We start from the raw sequence: 17,928 nt of genomic DNA on the forward strand, positions 1-17,928 counted from the left end.
AAAACGAAAAACAATTGATTTTTTTTAAATGACAGTGCACCTTTTTATTAGGCTCATTTGATAGAATTTGTTGCATTACGAGTGGCGCTAGCTATTTAAATTTTAGCGCATTTTCTCTTTAGACGGAAATATACAATAGTGAGGCTAAGTTAATGGAGTCAAAAAAAGCTGCCGAAATTTTTGGAATCTTGTGCCTTTAAACGTTGCAAGTGCTAAGGACCAATTAGGTATACACTTGTTTCTTACAGTATTTTTAGCGCATTTCTACAAAAATAAAAAAAAAATGCACTATTGTGGCCACTTTGTCCGTCCGTCCGCCCGCCCGTCCGTCCGTCCGTCCGTCCGTCCGCTAACTTTGCGACGCTACTAGTTTTTTATCTTAAGAGCTATTGTTCTACTTTTTTCGCTATTTGGTTCGTTATGGAGTCGAGTCTTGTACCAAGGAAGGAATTTTTTCTGTACCGCTTACAAAAAAAGTTATTGTAAAAAAAACAAAAAACCGTTTTTTACATGTTCCATAATTTTACACTTCTGCCGTTTATTAACGATCCTAGAGATCGTTTATAATTTTGCATTGCTATCTCTCGCCTGCCGGTTGATCTCTCCGTCTGTCCCTTTGTCTGTCTGTCCATCTATCTGTCCGTGTGAACGATAACTTTGTTTAGAAATGTTCGATCGCTTTTACATCTCCGTTAGTTATGAAACTGAATTGCATGAAATTCAATATGGGCATAGATTTAGCCATATAATACGCAATCCAAAAGTTGAATCGAATCGATTCAAAATTCACAGTGCCCTTTTCGCATCTCGACCATTTATAAACCGAATTTCAAANGTATGCAATTCATGTATAAATCGGCGATTATTGGTTCGTTCGAATTTACTAAACATCTCACTCACCAATAAAACGCCTCATTTATACACTCATTGCATAAATAACTAATAATATCGTAAAACTTTCAAATTTTGTCATGCAACCGACGACATGCCGATATTGGCCGAGCGTCGCTTACGTCACTACGCGGGTTGCCGATCGGGAGTTAGTGGAAGACACTGACGGAGTTCGACTTATTATGGCAAAGGCAATCTGCCACAAACTGAGTTGTGACTGGTTCGTAAAGGGGCAGTTAGATAGTCTGCCAAAGGTTGAAGTGTTAATGGTCGCCGCCATTTTCTTGAAAAGTGAGTTTTTCCATGCCACTCGGTTGTTTGGAGTCAAAGCCCAGAGGCAAGTCTGTTATGGTTCATAGGAAGTATAATATCAAGTTATGTGTATAGGGCAAGGGATAGTGTAGGTTAAGGTACCTAATAAACTATGCACCTTACGGATTTCAACCAGAAAATTATGATGTTGGATATGTGGAAGTGAAAATAGAGAAAAATGTGTGCACTGTAAGGGCACGGATAGGCCCTGAACATAGTTCCAAGTAAACCATATTCTGAATTACAATTACAATATTATATGTGGATTGATTTTAATCGAAAACTGACTGAAAGTAAATCGACATTATGTACTTTAATTAATTAGAATCGTCTTCACAACAATACAAGTGGGACGTCAAAGAGTCACTCGCGGTATCACGTTGTTTCGTATATTTCCTGTTCGGACGTTTATAAACAATTTATTAAGTTCGCGATGACCTTTCCTATCACACCCAGGCACAATGCAATTTATGAAATTTATTCGACGCTTTTTTCCGTCAAAACGACGTTTTCTTTCCCTGGCTCGATTGTAAGCAATACTACGGCTGGTCGCCAACGTGCGTAGTGAGGTCACAGCAACGTGGCGGTCATTCGAGACTTTTTCAAACGCCGCGTCGTTCATTTTAAAATCGTGTTTGCTAATCACAACGATTTCTCCTGACAAAAAAATGAGTACCAATAAGTTTTTTAATGTGCTTCGAGTTCATTTTCTAGATTTTTGAAAAAACGCGGAAAACCCAATTACTGCTTTCCTAAAGCCTAGTTTTCACAACAGCGGACGGCGGATTAATATGTGGCGGATTTTATATGATTGGTGGAAAATATTCAAAATAGCAATGGCGTGAAATATTTGCGGATTTTTTAACATTTCAAGATTTGGAGATTTTTTTTACATTTTGACAGTAAGGTGAGGTTATAGTTTTGTCGGTCATATGTTTTGTTTACAGTTCACTATAACATTTCAACAAAAAGATGAACTCTGACGAGCAAGTAATTTTTTATTAGCATTTATCTAATTATTGCATTTTTAAAATTTATAGTTCGTGGTTTGGGACAGTTGCGGAATTACAAACGGGGGTGTGAGCATTATATGTTATCGGAACTGGATAATTCGATAGCCGAGCCCTTCCCTATTTCCCAAGAAAATGTACAAACTGAGTTACATACTTTTTATTAATTGAATCTTGCATTATAACATCCTATTTTTAGCTTCACAGAGGAGACAATTTCGGAGATGTTAATCTCATTTGTATCCTTACGTCCAGCTCTTTGGGACCACAGACTGCTTTTAATCCAAAGAACAAAAACAATAAAAGATCAGTTGTGGGTCGAAATATTAAGTGAATTTCGATTTAAAAATATATTTTTGACCCACCATCGTTTTCGTTGCCGTCTTCTTTTTATTTTGGAAAATAAATAAAGTAATACAATCAAACAAATTTTGCGAGGCGTATTGTTCATTTTTATCGTTACCTACTACTGATCTGTGGTGTTGAAATGAACACCAAAGACCAAAGGATTATTTATTTTGATTTATTAAAATAATAATATAATACAATATATTATAATAATACAAACTAGTTTGTCAAAAACGTCAAATGTCAACGATCAGAAAGAGCAGGAGTAGAAACCAAAATATTACTAGATGTCACTAAATACGCTCCGCGTTTATGAAAACGTATGCTTGGCGTTATGGTCATCCCCTCCACAGAATTTAATTCCGCCGTCCGTAATCCGCTGTTATCAAAACTAGCCTTTAGGCCCAGTTATATCGGGCGATCAAAAATGAGTGACTTTCGAGTCGCCTTTGGAAGTTCGAGTTAAGTACGATTTCCCATGTAAACAAAAATTCCAAAGGTGACTCGACGGTCACTCATTTTTTATCGCTATGTATATGCACTGATAAAAATAGGTTGCCATGACTACAACCGTTTTCAAGTAATCAATTATCAAGGTACCATCTGCATCTGCCATTTTTTTTCTTAAAGTCAAAATAACTTAAAAACCATAAATGGTAGATATCGACATATGGGTATCAAAAGAAGTGAAATTTCACGTAGAATCCAAAAATGCAATAAAAAATAGGGGTTGCTATTTAAAATACCGAAGTTACTATCTATTTCCGGTGTTTCCGGAAGTGCGGCCATTTTGAAAATATTTTACATCGATTCGGCCTTCAGAATAACTCCTAAGAACAAATTTTCAAAAACCTACCTATTTAACTTTCCCAGAAACTTTTAACTAAAGCTCCCAAAAAAACACCCTGTATAAGGAGAGTACTAAGGAATAATAACATCCGTTTTGGGAAAAAAATACAACCGGGGGAGTCTACTCCCGCTCCAAATAAAGGAAAATTCTGATCATTTTTTACAATCATTATGTATCTCATTATTGTATCCCAGACGAATTACATACAGGGTGATTCCTATAGTACCTGCCACCGTTTGGGAGCGTGTAGGTGGTGCGTAGGGGAGTATTTTGATATAGGACACTTGGGGTCGGAAATCTAAAATAAGGGTGCCAGAACCAAATTTACCTTCTGGAATTTCGCGCCTGTAGGTAGGCAACCCAACCGGCCGGCGGTGCACACGGAGCGATCTCAGGCGGCGATGTGTGGCTGACACTTGATCAGAATTTTGTTTAACCCCACGAAATCCCGTCTGCAACGACGCGTATCAAGTGAATAAACACTATGGCAATAGTATAATAATAGTTGGCTAGATGTAGGAAGTGCATTGAGAACCAACGGTGGCCACGTTGAACACTTGTAAACGTTATTGCTTTTGACTGTCGTTTTCCCTCCTTCCCTCCCATGTCGCTTCCTCGCGCTAACTCGCTCTGCATCGCTCCCCGCGAAACGTCGGTCGGTTGGGTTGCCTACATACAGGCGTGAAATTCCAGAAGATAAATTTGGTTCTGGCGCCCTTATTTTAGATTTCCGACCCCAAGTGTCCTATATCAAAATACTCCCCTAGGCACCCCCTATACGCTCCCGAACGGTGGCAGGTACTATAGGAATCACCCTGTATACCGTATACTGGGGGGTATTCCATCTTGAAATTACCTCTAGAAGCTGCAAATTGAATCAAATTTTTTACTGATCTTGGCGCTTAAGTGAGAAAATTCCTCGATAAATTCCACAGTTTCCGGTCAAAGTTACGTAAGACCACCGCAAACTCGTACAAACATTCTTCACGCGATCTCCTGTGCTCAATTAACGCAAAGAACGAGAATTTTCCATCGTAAACAATAAAACTGCGTTTGTTTGTTTGTCACAATTTTAATGTGCAGGTAACAACGCAGTTTACAACAAACAAATTATTAAAAAGATAAAAAGAGTGATTCATCGTTGCAATTAAAATGATAGAAAATACAAGTTAGAGAACACCGGACGTTCTGAACTTGGCCTCAATATCCACACAGCCGCAAGCATTTGGTTTCACTTTCAATTATTTGTTCATTTTGCATAATCGCTCGATGCGTTCTTGTTTTTTTTTGTATTTCTAAAAAAATCCCCCTCCGCCCCCGACCGACCCGGACCGACCATTATAAAAATAATGGCGAGTTCATAGTCGGCAACAGGAAACGATCGCAATTATCCTGACGTAATTTTTATCCTCGTTTTCTGCACAAATCTCGACGCCTCCTGGCGATCGTTCGATGAACTACCGGTTATGATAATTTCGTTTGTGTGAGAAATAAAATTTAAATATAGTAGGTTATTGTTTCGGAATGGCGATTGCCCAATTTTTCTCGATACCTACTCGTTTGCGATTTTTTTGCGACCGTTGCTGTCGAGAAATCGAGTGACTATAGTATAGCTAGCGAGAATGTTGTAAAATTGAAAATTGATGGCTTTCCCTACTTGGTTGACTAATGGGTAATTTTTCTCTCACTCGTTGAAACAGCGTTGCCAGTGCCTCCAAAGTACTTTCTTCAATTTAAAAAAAAAACGTCTCGTCAGGATTCAGCACTTTCCGTTTTTTGTTTGCTACAATTAATGTCTCACGCAACAAAAAAAAAGGTTTCGGTTTCACTCCTTTTTGAAGTAGAAATAATTTTGATTGGTTCAGATTGCTTTTATTAGCTAATGACGGTGATAAACATTCTTTTTTCACATTTTTGAAGAGAACCAGTTTATCTATCCTTTTCGTAAAAACAAAAACTCAGTTATTTCAAAAACAAAGATGGCGTGGAGCGTTCAATTGTTTTTGCAATAATCTGCTTTAACTTCTTAACGGTTTGACCGATTTTAACAAATTTGGTATAGTTGAAAAGAGCATTCCTTGGGCAACAAGAATCATATAGTTAATTTAGTTGAATCCTTCTCCGCCAGGGGGCTAGTTTTGACACTATGATCCAAAATCCTAAAAAAATCAAAAAAATCTTTATGAAAAAGTAGCCAAATAACACCCAAAGAGGCCAGTGAAAACCGTTTTTCAATAGTTCCTAACCTCAAATATCGGGAAAATGAAATTAATTAATTAATTAATGAAAATGCTTAAATTGTATCTTATTTGACGTATTTCTGGTATTTGTCGATGGCGCGAAAGATTGTTGGGAAAAGGACCCTACACTTTTAGGTAGGCCTTGGAAAATTAAACAAATGAAACACGATGCATTATAAAATAATAACAGCCGTAATTTGTAAATTATTCTGCTGTGTTTTTATTTTATAATGCATCATGTTTCATTTGTTTAATTTTCCAAGGCCTACCTAAAAGTGTAGGGTGCTTTTCTTTCGCGCCATCGACAAATACCGGAAATACGTAAAAAGTAAATTTAAGATACAATTTAACCATTTTAATTAATTAATCTCATTTTCCCAATATTTAAGGTTAGGAACGAGATTTTGAAAAACGGTTTTCACTGGCCTCTTTGGGTGTTATTTGGCTACTTTTTCATAAAGAAAGTCATATCATTCCATTTGATTTTTTTAGGATTTTGGGTCATAGTGTCAAAACTAGCCCCCTGGCGGAGATGGATTCAGCTAAATTAACTATATTTTAGTTGATTCTCATTGCCCTCTTTTCAACCATACCAAATTTGTTAAAATCGGTCAAACGGTTAAGAAGTTAAAGAAGGTTATTGCAAAAACAATTGAACGTCCCACGCCATCTTGGTTTTTGAAATAACTGAGTTTTTGTTTTACGAAAATGATAGATAAACTGGTTCTCTTTAAAAATGTGAAAAAAGTTGCTTTAGTTTATTATGCGAAATTTAAAGAAAATGCAATTTTAATATTTAAGATGGCAGTTGCGCACTCTGGTGGTCATTTTTAAAACTTGAAAATATTTTCCAGCGACTCTTCTTGACCGATAATTTTTTTTACCCCTAAGTCATATGACGAACGGTTCTCGAGATATGGCCGAGAAACAGTCTTATTGGGTCACCCGGTACAATTAGAAGTTTCTCAGACAGCTTGGGATGCGTGCTGCTATTGTCTAAAGAAATTCTTCGAAATAAAGAAAGAGGAAATCTCGCAACGAGACAGTAGTTACCATCCGAACGTGTCGCGTATGCAAATTGCAATTATTATCGTATGCGTGTATGTTAATCCCGTATCCTGTCTCGCATGTAATAAATCCCTCCCATACAAATTCGTCAAGTAGGCCATTACCAGTGGGTCAAGTACGTTCCCAATACGATTACGAAACGCGACGAATATTATCGCAAAAATGGAAAGTGTTCTCGATACGCGCCGTAATAATAGAATCCGCGACCTGGGAGAAAGTTGTTTACTGTTTATATTTATAGCCAATTTCTTCGAGCGCAATTTCGTACAATAAAGAACCTTGGATGGCCTGCCTGCCTCCTTGGTTATGGCGTATCGTAATGGTAATGTTACGACCTAGTTTGCGCCCGACGTGGAAAAAAAAACGGGACTCATTTTAGATATAAGAGCGCTTTGGGGCAGTTGTTCAACGGTGCATACAATACAACAAATTGTTGGAAATTAGATATTGCTAAAGGTTCAATTGCATTTTGCACGTTTTTATGAATATGACATAAATATGATTTGTACAGGTTTTTAGCTCGCCCAATTGCTTAACAAATAAATGTTGAAGGTGACAATTTACATACTTCAACATTCCGATGGACCATTTTTATTACACTTAACGTATTAGTCGCTCACGACTCTACCTTTCAAAGTTAGATCTCGAGTGTTCTCAGAAATCTGTCACCAGGTATCATTTTTGGAAAATTACTTAATAAACTGGGATCCTGCTTCGCCATTGTATCAGGAAAATGGCAAATTCCGTTTGAAAAATCACCTTACTATCGAGGGGGCGATCGGAGGGAAATACGCCCTAGTATAGCTACGTAGGTATACTTCATTCAGAGCATACAAATGATGTCATAATGAATGTAGAAAAAGTCAACTCTATCCCCTAGCACCAGGGCCGCCATTTCAGCCCCCCCCCCCCTAAAGTATTCGAAAAAATAATCAAAATACTCACGTACTACAAGATATTTCGAAAACTATCAAGGTATAGGACATTATTATAAAAAGTTGAAGGTTTTTGGAGGAGCTAAAAGATGACAGAAAAATATATAGGGTGTTCCATTTAATAAAAGTGAGATTTTTTAATATGAAGTTTTGCAACTTTGGACCTACCAAAAAAATAACACCCTGTAAGCTATATTTTTAATGTTTCATAGTAGATGTATTTATTTGACTTTTACTTAACCCAGGATAAAAAATATAAAACCTGGAATCAAAATTTAAGTAATAATTTTGACAATATACTGACGCAATTTTTCTTACAAATCGAATTATCTTTAAAACTACTAGTTTTTCGGATATTAACCATATAATAAAAAAGACGTACAAGTTACATGTAGAATTCAAAAATGCATTCAAATACAGGGGGTTCTATTTAAAAAATTGTACCATTTTGGCACCCTACTTTGTAAGCGCACCCTGTATAATTCTAAATATTTTTAAAATGTGGAGAATATTCAACCATATCATAATACAAAAGCACTCTATCGAAAAATCTTATCTTCAAGGCATTAAGTTAATCCGCGCAATCGTTGACTCACCCTGTACAAAACCAACGGCCGCCACTTACTCCTGAGCGCCCCTACCGCCCCCTTTGGGAACCTATGGTATAACGCACATCTATGTAAATGTACCTAGGTAGTACTGGTACATAGTACCGTGTGTTCTCTTTTGGTTGAGACTGCAGTGTATCTCATTTGTTTTTAATGATAAAGACTTGCGGTTTTCGCGACCCTGTGCCACTTGGAATGTTATCATATCTTACTACCCATGTAAGATAGAAAGAAAAAAAACTGTTTAATTTAAATATTTTTATGTAGAATCCAGTGGCGGAGTAGTGGGCCACTGTTTCTGAGATTTTACCTAATACTGGTATTTTTAAATGCAACACCCTATACAGGGTGTCTTAAATTGAGTAAGATAGCATGGCGAGCTTTGTTATTTTTATACTTACAGATTCGGTTAAATTGGTTTTGTAGTTTTTGATGCTAATGGATATTCCGATGCGACATTTTGAAAAAATAAATCGTTTCGTAGATAATTCAAAAAAGTGAAAATCGCCATTTTTAAAAAGTTCAAATATTTTAGTAACAAAGAGAGCTATCGAAAAAAGTTTCAAATAAAAGTTGCAAGATTGAATGGGATAAATTCAATGAACGTAAAACAAACATTTTTTAAATGGCGGTTTCCGAGAATGACATCGACTTTCTTATTTTAAATGGACGCCATATTGGATTTTTCCGTCACTCGATAGAGAAAAAAATTACAAAACCAGTGATACTAAACACTTAGTATTTCATTTGGGAATCAACCTTACAATTTTGCCTCGAAGTTTACAATGTATTTCTTATGGCAATAATTCCAATTTAACCGAATCTGTAAGTATAAAAAAAACAAAGATAGCCATGCTATCCTACTCAATTTAAGACACCCTGTATATTTTGACGTCAATTTTTTGCCATTGTTTTCCCGATTACAGTGATGTCTCACAATCCATATTTTTTGTATACATATACATAAATTAAGTATATTTTATATCATATTTTTCAAAATTTTGAAATGGCATGTTTCTATCACCAGCCATTTCTGTTGATTGGGTATCGGTTGCTATGGATACAATAAATAAAACAAAATCTCCATAAATCCATGGCCTACTATTTAAAAACCTTAAAAAATAAGGTTTTTATTTTTGTTTTATGGCTAAAATTTAACAAAATAGAGGTTGTGATACAGCAATGTAATCAGCAAAAATAATGCAAAATGTTTAAAAGATGTTGTATTTAAAAAATACCAACTTTGGCTCAAATCTCAGAAACGGTGGGCAACATTTTAATGTCACTGGATTCTACGTAAAAATGTTTAAAATAAACTGTTTTTACCTTTTTTCTATCTTACATGGGTAGTAAAATAATATGATATCCCACAAAGTCAAACTTTCCGTTTTCACCCTGTATCTCAGAAACAAACGTAGCTAGATTGACCGCCAATGTGTATCATTAAAAACAGCTGAGATACACTGGAGGCTCAACCAAAAGAAGACACACGCTACATACACTAGTAGTCAAACTTTCACGTAATCGCATCGCTTGACCCCCCCCCCCCTCGTTAAGGTTAAATGGCGCCCTGCCTAGCACAAAAGAATTCGATTACTCCTTCCCGAAAGCTACCACGTCATTTCCTGATTACTGGAGTACTTAGGGTTCTTACGATAATTTTTTATTCAATACCCCCCCCCCCAAGCCTAAGAACGTTTATGGAATATCTTCCAGGAAAGGAACATTTGACGGAACACCCCAGAAAATAATCACATGCGGAGAACGTAGCACCAGGGGGGAGGGCTGCACAAGAAAAATCGAGAGCTAGAGTCATCAAATCTTCATTTCCTGAAGAGTATTCGGCATTCCCATGATAATTTTTCGGAAATCGACCACCGGGAGGTCTGAGGGTATGGAATATCCCCCAGGGGAAAGACGTATTTGTTCACCCTTTTCAGAACACTATCATGGTAGGTTTTGGGAAAAGGTGATATCTGTGCTGGGGGGTATTCCATACACCCCCGGTGCTATGTTTGACTCCAAAATGTTGAAAGTATTCAGGATTCTCATGATAGTATATCGGAAAACGGCCATCGGGGGTTCGGGGGCTATGGAATAGCCCTCGGAAACACGTATTTGCTCATCCTTCCCAGAACACCAGCATGATAGCTTTTGGGAAAAAGTGATATCTTTGGCGGAAGGTATTCCGTACCCCCAGAGCTACGATTTCAAAGTATTCAGGATTCTCACCGTATTTTTTCGGCAACCGGGCTGTGCTGGGGAGGGGGGGTTATTTAGACCCCCGGTGCTACGTTTTCCTCCATAATGTTCAAAGTATTCAGGACTCTCATAAAATTTTTTTTGGAAAACGGCCACCGGTGTGTGTGTGTGGGGGGGGGGGGGGGGGGTAATTTGCTCACCCTATCCAGAACACCATCATGGGACGTTTTGGGAAAAGGTGCTGAGGGATGCCCCCCTCCCCTTCCTTATTTAGGATTCTCATGATAGTTTTTCGGAAAATGGCATGGGGGAGGTATATCCCGAGAGCTACGATTTTTGCCAAAATCTAAGAGCTCGCGTGTATGGAATATCTTCCAGGAAAGGAAATTTGACAATCATGCTGATTGCTGTAAATATTTTAGGGAAACATAGTACGGAGGGGTCTAGAGAGAATTAGAATCCCCCCCCCCCCCGCGCGCAGGTATAAGAGAAATCGAGTGCCGATTGCCAAAAGCTAGCATGGCACTTTCTTCTGGAAAGGGGCATCAAATCTTCATTTCCTGAGGAGGGGGGGGGGTCCCTCCGGTGCTACGGTTTCCCCCAAAATACTCAAAGTCCTCAACATCCTCATGATGGTTTCTCAAAAAAATGTTACCGTCTTCCTTTCCAGGAGCGCATTCGTGACTGGACCTGATGCTTGCATGGCATCGTTTTCATGTGGTTTGCGTCTCGGCTAAGCAAGACTCAGTACCCATTCATGGTCTCGATTCGGGTTGCTCTGCGCTAAATCTCATTTTCGAGTGCCTCGACTATCGGTTTCTTTGTCGTTCTTTTCCACTAACCGGCGCAGTATTCTAAACCATTACTAATTCAACGCACAAAAACCCGCGAGCGACGCAGTAATGTCTCTCCTGTAAGGATTTCAAAATAATGAAAGGTAAAAATGATTCTTAATTCGGTAATGGTAACGTTAAGTAATCGAGATGTTCAGCTTCAATTAACAATGAGGTCAAAGATATAACGTTCTACGTTCGGTACGCGGCCGCCGCCCGAATTTTTTTTTCCCCACAAAACTGCGGAGGAAGAGACAGAAAACGGTACCCACCTTGAGATCCTTGAAGAAAATTGAGTTCCTCGCCCAATCGACTTGTGAGAAGAGGTTTTGGTCTAATACTTTACACATTAGTTCAAATAGGTCCACTTCACATTGATTATACGTTTGGTTCTGTAGAAGACTATATAAAGAGTTCTGCCACTCGCGGTCGTCGATACCTTGTATGAAGTCTCTAATAAGGGGCGATATTTTACTGGAAGGGGGTGCACTTCCGCCTGGTAACACTGTTTCGAATTGGAACGTTTTTGGGCTAAGGGAGTGTGGTGACGTCGTCGTCGAGTTCGCGGTGCTCCACAGCTTGTTCTCGTTGCCGCCCATCGCCATGGAGGACTGCGTCCCCGGGACGCCGACGATCTGGAGCGCCGGTTGCTGACTGGAAGCTGGCTGCATTAACGTCGACGCGCTGACCTGTCCAAGAGCGACCGCTATCGGACTCGGCGACGAGTCGGGCGACGACGTCAGAGAAGATACTTGCGGTATTTGAATTTCCTGCTTTATGTGGATGTTGGCGAAGGGCGATGTACCCGGCTGGTTATTGTAGACGCCGCCCTCGCCCAACTGCCCACGTTGAGCGAGGGTCTGCACAGCGAGCTGTCGTTGCCGCATCATCTGTAACTTTCTTGCGCGATCCCTCTTGTACATCGGTCCGAATTTATTCCTACCGCCACGCATTCGGTCCGCTCGAACCGCTGCAAAAAAGACACAACATTAATTAACTACACCTCAATATACGGGGATGGTTATACAATGTTGTCCCCATTTAGGGGTTAGTTAATAGGTCGCCGAATTTTTCATGGGAATTGTTGGTTCAGCATTCTATGGTGAATAAATTGCAAGATTTTATGGTAGGAAGTGAATCTTATGACCCCCCCCCCCACCCGGGTTCTACATTTTTTAAAAGGTACTATCAAACACCCGAACCTGGGGTGTAGGGAATGCTCATCAGAAAACAAGATTTAGTGCTCCTTTTTGGAAGACTACAAGAGTTTTTAGGGGTGATCATTTTGATGGAGACTGTAGCACCGAGGAGTCAAATCCCCCCCCCCCATTCCCAAAATAAAGGAAAATTCAATGACAGAATGTTCCTTTATGGGAGATGCGACTGGAAGGTATTCCATACCCCCCCCCCCCAGCACCACGGTGCTACTTTCGTTGGCGTCTTACGAAACAACGGTAATGAGAATATCGGGGTAGACTGTTTTTGAGGAGGATTGTAACATAGGGTAGCGGGATTTCAATGATCTCCCCCCCCCCCCCCATAGAGGAAAATTCAATTACGTTTTCTCTACGGAATCTTCCTTTATTGGAGATATGATGATCCATATAACCCAGCCCCCCCCCCCCACCGCCGCTAGTTCGATGGTGTCTTTCTAAAAACTGTAATGCGAGTAGTGAGGTAGACGGTTTTTGGGCGCAATGCAACACGGTGGGGGGGGGGGGGTTATGAACCTGGCGGAACATAATTATCATAATTTAAAAAAAAAGGAACATTTAATTCGGGAATAGGCCACTTCATTAGCACCTAATTATACAATATGTTTCATTGTGTTCTGCTGACCTTGATCTGCTAGGGTCATGGTCATTTTTGAGAGCTGACTTCATATTCAAAACGGTTTCTAGACACCAAAGACAGTCCTTTCTTCTAATATCCGGAGTATGAAACATTGAAAAATAATTAATTAAGGAACGATCTTACCATCACATTTATTGGGGACAGTGGGGGGGGAGGGGTCAATTTTCCCTGTTAGCAGCATTTTAGATCTCTGACTAAAGGTAAGTGCTCATAAAAAGTTAAATTTATGTCTAATTAGGAGCTAGGTTAAATAATGTAATTACGTTCGCGAGAAATTTTAGAGTAGTCGATTTTTGGTAAAAAAAAAAGGAAGGTTATACACTTGGTTTTTTTCAGACCAGAAAAAAAATTGTCTGAGATCGACCGGGAAAAAACATTTTCTTATAGAATTTGGCCCGTTGTCGAAATTGTTTTTTTGTCACGTGAAAAAAAAGTAGAAAGAAACTGAAGAATCAGAAGAAAATCAGAGGATCGCAAAGTCCGACTAATCTGCAGAATCCGAAGTATCGCACTGATTCAAAGAAACTGAAGAACTTTATGGATCCGATGAAGAATCGGAAAAATCTAAAGAAATGTAAGAATGTGTATGTAATAAATCATATGAGGTCTTATGAGGAATTTAAAGAACTAAAAATTGGACGAATGTGAGAAGTGGAAATTATTAAAGAAATCGCGAAGAACGAAAAGAATCCAAAAAAAGTTGGAAAAAATGAAGAATTAGAAGAAAGAGCAGAAAAGTCCGAGTAATCTGAAGGAAATCCTAAGAATCTGAAAATCAAGAAACGGTACCAACAGCAGAATAATAAGAATGTGATGAATTTTATGGATCTGATGAAGAATCGGAAAAATTGGAAGAATCCGAAGAACTTGAAAAGAATCTTAAGACTCTGCGGGCGATTAAACTGATCTGATGAATTTGAAGAAATAAAAATCATGCGAATCTGAGACGCGGAAAAATTAAAGAGACAGTGAAGAATGGAAAAGAAAAATTTTGACTCAAAAAGTAAAAAAATACTGAAGAAACAAGAGAAAGTGAAAGAGCAGAATAATCTCAATAAACGAGGGATCGAAGCATCTGACGAATTTGAAAAAACCAAAAAAATAAAAATTTTAAAAATTTGAAAACCGAAGTAGGCATTCAACAGAAATCGAAAGAAGAATGTGGATACCTAATTTCAAAATTTGACGAATTTGAAGAATCTAAAAGGGTGAAGAACTCGAAAAATCTGCAATATAGTTTGGTTTCTGAAGAAAGTGAAGAATCAGAGAAGTCTGAATGGCCATAGAATCGGAAGAACTTTTCTGGAAGAATCGTCCGAAAAATCTTAAGAAACTGGAAGATGTGATGAAACTGAAAAAAAAAAAAAAAATCTAAACAATTCGACAACCGGAAAAAATAAACGAAACAGAAGAACGGACAAGACAAAAAAAATGAAGAATCGGGCGAATCCGAAAAACAGAAAAGAAATAAGTCGGAAGAAAATGAAGAATCAGAAGAAAGTCAAAACAAGAAACTGAAGAATTTTATGGATCTGATGAAGAAAATGATCAATTATGGAGGGATCTGTATATGCGAAGCAGAAGAAAAACCACCCTTTTTTGTAGGAAAAAAGCGAGCGAGCAAATTAAAGCCCAATTACCACTCCATCTGCGCCTCTTTTTCCGATCCGCCGAGCAATTTTTCCTTTCATCATCCCATTTAAGAAAGTGTGAAAATAATGGCTTCGCGTATCGATTGACGTCCGCGCGTCGCGCCGTCTTCTGTTTCTGATTTTTAATTACGCGCGCTTCCTGCGTCGCGACGCGATCTGGGGCAAGGTCGCGATTAATTACGCGAAAAAAAAAGAGAGGAGGTTGGGGCGGTATTTCATTACAACAAGCCGAAGTGACCTTGGGATGCACGCGAAATAAATGGACGCATTCGACGGCGGCGTGTGCGGTGAAGGAACGCCGCCGCTTACCGTATAATTACGTAAATATTCATCCCGGCAACGTCGATTCCCCATTCTTTTGATGTATCAATAAAAAATAAGCCGCAGTCTATGTGCGCTAATTATAGATTAGTAGACATTTCAAGGCCTTTCATTTACAAATAAGTACTTACATCCACTTTTTGTTTTGCGTAAATATAACCGTAAACGCCTCGCGCCGTATTAATTCGTTTATAATGAACAAAAGTGAAATCGATTTTAATGTTGAAACGTTTTAATGTTTTGTCTATTTGAACTTTCAGTTATTCTTACCTAACATTTTTATCCAAAAATTTTTTTTTGCCGAAACCAGGTCACCCATAAGCGCCATCTACAATTTGAGGTTATAAAATTGAAATCCCCGACGTTCGGTTACCGGTTTCTCGTTGCGTGAACGTATTATAATTAATTTAAATTTATGACAATGAGAGGCAAAAATGCGTATAATGTCGTACGGAATTCAACCTGTTCCATCCGAGTTTTGGGTTAGAATCAACCTGACCTCTCACATTTAAATTTCCATTTCTCATGATCGTTTTTTGTGCCGCAAAGAAAAATTGTGCCGTAGATACCCCCGAAATATATTCTACTTTTTTGCTAGTTTGTGCAGTCAAAAAGAATTACCAGTTCATTAGTACTTACTTTTGTGCCGTTCAACATTTTTGTGCCGTCAGAATTTACACCAACCTCTACTTTACAGGGTGTCTTCGACGTTTAAGGTTTTGTGCCTTTACCAAAAACTTGTGTGTCGTTCAAATAGAGACATCCTGGAATATTACTTTTCAAAACAGATTTGTGTCTGCTTTGTGCCGCTGCAAAGTGTTGTGATAATTATGTGCCGTCACAGGGAGGGAGGGAGGGAAGACAGGAAGAAGGCCCTTTGATATTTTCTGATGACACGCTTCCAGAAGGATTGAATACTTAAACAATCAATCCAAAGCAGTAAATTTTAAACGCCCCCCTCCCCTTCACTTGGATACCGCCTTGTATTAGATCCCTATAACGGGCGATCATAAATAAGTTGCTCTCAAGTCGACTTTGGAAATTCAAGTTAAGTACGATTTCCCATGCAAAGGTGACTCGATAGTAACTCATTTTTGATCGCATAGTAGTACAAATAGCGATCTTTGCTGGCCTCCCTGTAGATTAGTTTCTGATGTGGCAGCGTATCGGCCGAATTACCTCACGGAATTGGATCGAAGGGAAAATGACTGTGGAATTTTGGTGTACACATTTTGTAGAATTTTTTTAAAATCCTTTAGAATTTTTTTCGAAATTTTCAGAATTTTAGTTTACACAAAATTTGAAAGAGAAAATCGGCGTAGAATTTTGGTGTACACAGCGTTTTGTAGAATTAATGATCTAGAATTTTTGTTAAAATTTTAGAATTTCTTTTAGAATTATAGTCTAGAATTTTTTTAATTTTTAAATACTTTGAAATTTTTAAAAAATTTTCTTCAATTTCTTCCAAACGCACATGCACACCGAATTATTTTATACAATTTTTAAATTTTCTAGAATTTTTTTTAAATTTTAGAATTGTAGTGTAGAATTTTTTTTAATTTTCAAATACTTTCAAATTTTTTGAAAATTTTCTTAAATTTTTTCCAAACGCACATGCACACACATTTATTTCATACAATTTTTAAATTTTCTAGGATTTTTGAATTTTTTTGGAACTTTTCTTGAATTTATTTCCTCAGATGCAGTTTTTGAAAGTAAAATTGGTTTCAGATTTTACATACGCATGCCAGTGGTGCCAAGTAAAATTTTTAAACATGAAAGGGGGAGGACGTGGGATGAACACACGCCCTGTCTTTCATGGTATTCTAGGAAAGGTCTCATCGAAATGAATTTGTTCCTCCAAACTATTACTTTTGCGCGTAACTCCTTTTCGAGATTAATGGATGAGCGAGTGGGGGAGGGGGGGAGGAGGGAAGAGGAGCGGTTGGTTTCATCCTTCATGAAAGTTCTCATCGAAAAGCATTAATTTCTGCCAATCATAGTCCTACTCCTCGATCGTGATCGGATATAATTCTTTATATTCCAAGAACATCTTGAAGAAATATATCCATTGGAAATCTCAAAACTTTAAAAGCGAATATTTAGAGGAGGAAAGTACTTTCACAATGCACATGTACACAATTATTATTTTATACAATTTTTCGAATATCTTTTAGAATTTTAGTGTACACAACATTTGAAGTGGTTTACCCCGAGCAGAAAATCACTGTAGAATTTTACACTACTAGCATTTTGTAAAATTTTCTAGAATTTTTTTTGAACTTTGATTTTTCTAGAATTTTTCCGAATGCGCCCGCTCATAATTACTATAGTGTACAATTTTTACAATGTTCTAGAACTTTTAGGATTTTTCTAAAATTGTTTACTTTTCTAGAATTTTTTTAGAATTTTAGAGAATTTTTTTAAAAAATTTTCCAAACGCACATACACAATTATTAATTCATACAATTTTTAGAATTTCTTTTAGAATGTTGTTTAATTTTCTGTAGAATTATCTAGAATTGTTCAAAATATCTTCCAAACGCACACAATTTTAAGAATATTCTAGAATTTTTTTTGATGTTTAGAATTTATTTTTTTTCCGAACTTTATAGAATTTCTTAAAATTTTTTGATATTTTACAAATTTTTTCGAATTTTCAGATTTTTTTTTAAATCTTCATTGCGCAATTTGTTTGAGAAATTTCCATAATTGAACAATTTTTCGATCCGCTCAGATTTTTTAATTCTTTCTTTTACTTGATTTTTGAATCATGCAATTTTTCAGTTTTTACTTATTCATTT

At 37.6% G+C, this 17,928-nt stretch overlaps 1 protein-coding gene across 2 annotated transcripts in view; it reads right to left on the reverse strand.

The window, feature by feature from the left end:
- Positions 1-11,458: 11,458 nt before the first annotated feature.
- Positions 11,459-17,928, reverse strand: part of LOC116168302 (nuclear hormone receptor FTZ-F1-like) — an 87,051-nt gene continuing 80,581 nt past the window's right edge. For both annotated transcript variants that reach the window (XM_031484043.1, XM_031484042.1), the window contains one exon: positions 11,459-12,267. In XM_031484043.1, the coding sequence (XP_031339903.1) occupies positions 11,474-12,267 (794 nt within the window). In that variant the 3' untranslated portion in view covers positions 11,459-11,473. The remainder of the gene's footprint in view (positions 12,268-17,928) is intronic.

Source organism: Photinus pyralis, unplaced genomic scaffold (assembly GCF_008802855.1).
Source record: "Photinus pyralis isolate 1611_PpyrPB1 unplaced genomic scaffold, Ppyr1.3 Ppyr1.4_LG4, whole genome shotgun sequence".
Lineage (NCBI taxonomy): Eukaryota > Metazoa > Arthropoda > Insecta > Coleoptera > Lampyridae > Photinus > Photinus pyralis.